The sequence below is a fragment of the Rhincodon typus genome, chromosome 26 (assembly GCF_021869965.1).
Source record: "Rhincodon typus isolate 14 chromosome 26, sRhiTyp1.1, whole genome shotgun sequence".
Classification (NCBI taxonomy): Eukaryota; Metazoa; Chordata; class Chondrichthyes; order Orectolobiformes; family Rhincodontidae; genus Rhincodon; species Rhincodon typus.
In genome coordinates, this window is record NC_063357.1 from 39,102,534 (window position 1) to 39,108,646 (window position 6,113).

General features: G+C 46.2%; 1 protein-coding gene across 1 annotated transcript in view; it reads left to right on the forward strand.

The window, feature by feature from the left end:
• LOC125486130 (scavenger receptor cysteine-rich domain-containing group B protein) overlaps nt 1–5,533 on the forward strand; it is a 39,680-nt gene extending 34,147 nt beyond the window's left edge. The window contains exon 8 of the mRNA XM_048612393.1: nt 5,077–5,533. Within this exon, the coding sequence (XP_048468350.1) occupies nt 5,077–5,393 (317 nt within the window). The 3' untranslated portion in view covers nt 5,394–5,533. The remainder of the gene's footprint in view (nt 1–5,076) is intronic.
• The last annotated feature ends 580 nt before the right edge of the window (nt 5,534–6,113 follow it).

Consider the following 6,113-nt stretch of genomic DNA (forward strand, 5'->3'; position numbering starts at 1 on the left):
CACTGACACACACAAATACACACCAACATACACACACTGACACACACTAATACACACCAGCGCACATACACAGACACACACAAACATTGACACACACTGACACATGTGCACACATGTTGACACACTCATGCATGAACACACACACAGACTCACACTCGCTCAGTGTAGGTGGAGAGGGGATTTGTGTTGGTTATGATCAATATACATCTGTTTTAAAATCAGTGGCAGTAACTTCTGTTTCATTGAGAACTCTGTATGATTTTCAAGGGCCAATGACACGTTGGACGCAGAAGTGGAGTACATCCTCTGAGTCATCAAACAGTCCACCCCGAGCACTGTTTCAGCCATTTCCCAGCTGTAGGTCACATCTAGTAAACGGTGAGAGAATGCCGTTCAAACTGGGCTTGCTCAGCACCGGACTCAGCCTGGTCTCTAGGTATTTCCCAACCCCAGTGTCTCCACATCCCGTTTAACCTTGATCTATTCAGACAGCCCATTCCCATCTCCCCAAAACCACCCCACCCCCCACCTCCAACACTTGTGGACATCCACCACATAACTGTCTGCCTCTAAATTGCCTTCTTGACCCTGAAACTTGGCATTAGAGTCTGATGGTGCTGACCATGTTCCTGTACACTCACCCCCATGAAGGCCATGGTCTCTGACAATAATCCCCTCTCCCCCACTCCCAAAGACTTCCTGTTCTGTACCACATATCTCCCTTATTCCTCAACATATCTCCCTTATTCTTCAACATTGTCCCCATCACCATCCTTGCTCCCACCTCAATACATCACCCCTGGCTTTGAATGCCCCCTTCCTCCTCTCCACTGCTCAGCATATGGACCTCCCAGGACTGAGTCTCGAGACCCCTGATTGACTTTGACAGACTGCAGCGGGGAAGGAGAGACCAGGCCATGATCACTGCTCCCTGCCTGACAGAACGCTGTTCCCCTGACTGCTTGTGAGGCTCCTATTGGATTGACTGTATTCCACTCCCTGGACTGTACCCCCATGACCATGATCACCGCAAGTGGATAACTGACCACGGCCAAGCGTCTGAACTGTGTGTAGGTCTGCCCTTGGCCGATGACAATGAGACCTCCCTAAATGACCGCAGCCCCTTCCTGCATTAACCTGCTGAAGGACTAGCCCCCACATGGCTGTTTAGTTGAATAAATGTGCAGTGTGCTTAGCACACAGGCAGCTGGCACGTGCTGTATTTGTGAGATTGATATCTCAATGTGCCATACAGCAAGTTGTCCACTCCCTAGACTGATCTGCATTGGCCATTACAACAAACAGCTTGGCTCTGAGTCTGCACCACATGGTCAATTGCTAATGTGCTAACAGACATAGTCTATCAAGGAGAAGTAAGGCTGGTATTCTGTGAGAAAGCAGGGAGGTACCAAGTGAGTGAACGCTAACAGAGTAAGTGAGCTGGTCTATGTGTGTACTGGGGGTGTGAGCCTGTGCACAGTGTCCTCGCAACAGCATTGCAATGTCAGTTACCAGTGCCCCCAAGGTGCAAGTGCGTCAGAGAGGTCCTATGAGGGTCCTGCAAAGCTGGCAGATGTTGAAAGACAGCGTCCATGCCCACGGGGTGCCAGCAGCTGGTGGCTATAGAGTGTGCCCTGAGATGTTGTTACTGGGTGCCCAAGGTGGAGATTCGCAGGAGAATGTGGCCAGTTGGGATCACCTGGTAGCCACAATCACTTTCCTGTCGAGAATTGTCAATGTGCAGTTACCTCACAGTAGGATCGGAAGCTACATGCTGATGAAGCGAGGTGTGTAGTTAATGAGATCAGTAGCAAGCAATGATCCCCATTAATAGGAATCTCTCATTGTCTAGCAAGAATCTGGGCTTGACTCTGGGACTTAATTGGAAAGTGCAGCAACTTTCTCCTGACATTGAGAATGGCCTCACTGAACTTCTCCATGACCCATGTCATTCAGACTCCTCTAAGATTCTATACACGGCCACTGTCTCTTGCCTGCAGTGCCCTGTTCCAACAGTTTAGAATGCATGTACTGTGTGCTGTAACTTCACCTGGTGTACACCTCATCTTCAGGTTTTGCTGGGAAACTCTGCTGCCCACCTTATTGGTCCAGGGTTGGTCGCCAGGCTTTATGGTTATGGTCGTGAGGCAAAAGGCCGGTTCATGAGATTACAGGATGTGGTTGAATTCAGATGTTGCTGCTGATGGACCTCAGATGTTTTTGGGTATTGGATACATTATAAATCTATCCCGTTGAGCACAGGGCTGAGGCCACATAAAACAGTGTCATCAGTGCCGAGCCTGGACTTAGATTCTTTAGTTGGTGTTCAACTCAGGTATTGATACCACATTGTCTCCCACTGAATGAAGGTTTAACTGGCATTTCTGCACCAGATGCCACCTTGGGCAGAGTAAACACTGATCACATTTCCAGAATCTGCTCTTTGTCCCATTGTGTGAAAACCATTAATGCTCATGCATGAACCGTACACTCTGTGATGCACACACGCAGGCAAAAAGAGAGCTGTGTCTGGGAAAGGGACTGTGATCGTTGTTGGAAAGAGGCCGAGCTGGAGGGAATGAGTGGATTGACTGAATGCACTGAGAGATGTTCGTAGACATGTATGTAAAATCACAGAAGGCGGTCGAGACAGAGAGAGGCTGTTGTCTTGTGGACAGACGGTAACTGGAGGCCACCAATATAGGACTGCAATCAAGGAATCTGATCACGATTTGCAGCACGTCACCACCTTCTCAAGTGCCACCTCAGGAGTGACAGTAAATGTTGACCCAGCTTGTCAAACCCTATGAATGAATGAAGGAACTCCAGGAGGAACTCCCTCACCTAGACAGCTGTGGGAAATGGGGCTCATTACAGGGCAAGAAGGAGGAGATATAGGAAAACTGACCATGTACGAGTGGATATTGAGGGAAGATATACAGCCAAATAATCTTTTGTTTATGAGGAGGTGTGCAGTTATCTGGGAATATGAACTTGCATTCCTATGGCAGCTGTTTTGACCTCATTATGTTATCATTTCATTTAGAGTCTGTGAGGAAACAAAATGGGAAATGTTGGAGGATGTAGTGGTTATGTCACTGGGTACACACACCAGTTCAAATCCTGCCAGGAACTAAATTTGATTCACAACTCTGGAATACAACAATAGTGGCAGTGATAGTGACCAGGAAAATCATCAATTCTTCTAAAAGCCCCTCGACTACATGAAATTAGCGTTGGGGATGACCTTAATCGTAACCCTGACCCTGACCCTAAAACTAACCCTAGCCCTATTCCTATCGCAGCCCTTACCTGGTCTGGATACATTTGACTCCAGACCCACAGCAAAATGGTTTATTAACTGAAAATGACTGACCAAACCATTTCAAGAGTAATTAGCGATCTGCAGCAAAAGCTGGCCTTGCCAATGATGCCCACATCCCATGTTAGAATAAGGAAAAACGTTGAGCCCACATAGATTAGGGAAAGCAAACACAACAACACCTTTGAAAATTATGAAATGTCTTTCTTCTGCACAAGCCTTCACTTGCATGAATTCAGGAAGAAGCAAGCAGGAGGATTAAATAGGCATCATTTCCACCACTGCCCAGTGGTGATTAACTGAGGAGGGCATTGCAAAGCAGGCCCTATAGTGTTCAGTGTTTGTTTTCTGCACCCCTCAGCTGGAATATTTGAATTATATCAATTGCATCAGTGTGGCACTTTCTTGAAATGAAGGTCATACCCCATATTCCCTCAATACCTCACATGCCCATTCTTCATGGTCCCTCCTATCCCCATTATCCCCTTACTTTACCCCACAGCCTCTCCATTTCCCCATGTCCCTTCATAATCTGCATTCCCACTCACACACTATGAATAGGACTCATGGACTTTATTATAATATTGCAAAACTTTTCAGCCATTCCAAACCATCTTGAAAAATGAATTGCTTTAGGAGATCATAAAACAGTCAGCCAAACACTCAGAGATTCAAACTTAACTTGAAGAAAATTAACTTCTCCTGTGTTCATAAAATTGTCAAAACAAAACAAAAGCCTTTCAATGCCTCTTCAAAATTCTAATACTTTTTCATAAAAATGTACGTCAAGACACATCTCATAGACCCTTTGTTGGCTATATCACACTGAGTTAAAGCCATCGTGACATTTGGAGTTCAGTAGACTTCACCTGATGAAGGAGCAGCGCTATGAAAGCTTGTGATTTCAAATAAACCTGTTGGACTATAACTTGGTGTTGTGTGACTTCTGACCTTGTCCACCCCAGTCCGACACCGCCATCTCCACGTCATGTGTCAGACTTGCCTCTGGAGCTGAAGACTTTAAGACCTTTGTGATCTGTTTTACTGATTTAAACAGCTAAACAGATGCCTGAACTGCCAATCTAAGGATGGATCAAACAACAGGGGGAAAGTGACACAGTAAATGTTCATCTCAATACTGTTGAATGCAGAAGAGCACCTTCTCCACTGGACAGAACACTCTAATTGTCTGAACACTTCCACAACGCAGTCACTTAGCTTCTTAAAGCAAAGCCCACTCGTTAGTTTTTGAAAAAGTCATATTTAAGTTATCACAGAGCATTATGTGGAGTTGTCAATATTTCTACTGAAAAGGTCCTCAGCTCCAGATGATAGCTCCCCCATAACTCCTCTATGAAACCCTGAAACATGTCAGCTACCATGAGAAATCTGACTGTATGGAAAATGATGAGGAGGTTGAAAATGCCCAGCATCCAAGAAATGGGCAAGGGTGGGATTGCTTTGTGTGCTTGCACTATCCACACTCATGTCCTGGGGCCATAACTATCTCCCAGGACGGGAACGGAGTTGGGAATCCCAGATCGGGATCCAGCCAACCATTTATAAATCTGGCCTGCTCCTGTTACCAGGCAAATGGAGGCACCAAAGTCTCTGAGCTCTTTATGTTTTTTTGTGGCACACCAATTTAACTTGTTACTGTCTCAGAACGTTCTTGGACAATGGCTACCACAAATAGCAATGTTTTGTATCGTGTTGCCATTTGTGTGTGTTTTTTCTTCAATCCCCTGTTTTAGAATCGCAAATCCGCCTTGTGAATGGACGGCACCGATGTGAGGGGCGTCTGGAGATCTACCTAATGGCACAATGGGGCACCGTTTGTGATGACGCCTGGGACTTGCGGGCAGCGAAGGTGGTCTGCAGGCAGCTGGGCTGTGGCAGGGCCCTGGCTGCTAAGGCATGGGCGTACTTCGGGCAGGGCGTGGGCATCATCCACCTCGACAACGTGAAATGCAAAGGAAACGAGAGCTTGCTGAGCCAGTGCTCCCATATTGACTGGGACGTCCACAACTGTGACCATACGGAAGATGCAAGTGTGATGTGCACATTATGAACAATCTCAATGAAGGTGCCTTCCATTGGCAATCTGGGTGAGGGGAGGGGGCGGCTTGGGAAGAGAGACACATTGAATATATGTAAATCTATAAATGTGTAAATAGCTCAAAACTACCAACCTGAAATCCCCATATAATGTGCACTTTATACATATTAAATATTAACTCCCATTACAGGTATAACTTGTATAACCTTCCAAAACATTGTACCAGCAAAGCTGTGCTCTCTGGTGAAAGATGTATTTCTTTGGCCCTGTTTCTTAGCAGCACTCATATAGACCAGTGTTGGATTCCTGAGGCAGACAGCACCACAAGTTGCTTAGGATCTTAGGATTAATTCACAAAGGAATCTTTCCTCTACTGGAGAGAAACTAATTGGTTATAAGGGTGACCACTCCACAAACACAGGGTCAAGTAGGCAGGCAGAGGTTCCATGTGCGATCACAGCCAGTACAGGGATTGAACCCAGAATGTTGGTTTTATTCTGTTCCACAATAGCTTGCTGAGCTAACTGAATCCCTGCAACCTACGGATTATTCATCAATCATAGAATCCCTAAAGTGTGGAAGGAGGCCATTCAGCCCACACCAATCCTCTGAAGGACATCCCACCCTATCCCTGTAATCCTGCATTTCCCATGGCTAACCCACACGTCTCTGGACACTATGGACCAATCCACCCAACCTGCATTCCTTTGGTCTGTGGGAGGAAACCAGAGT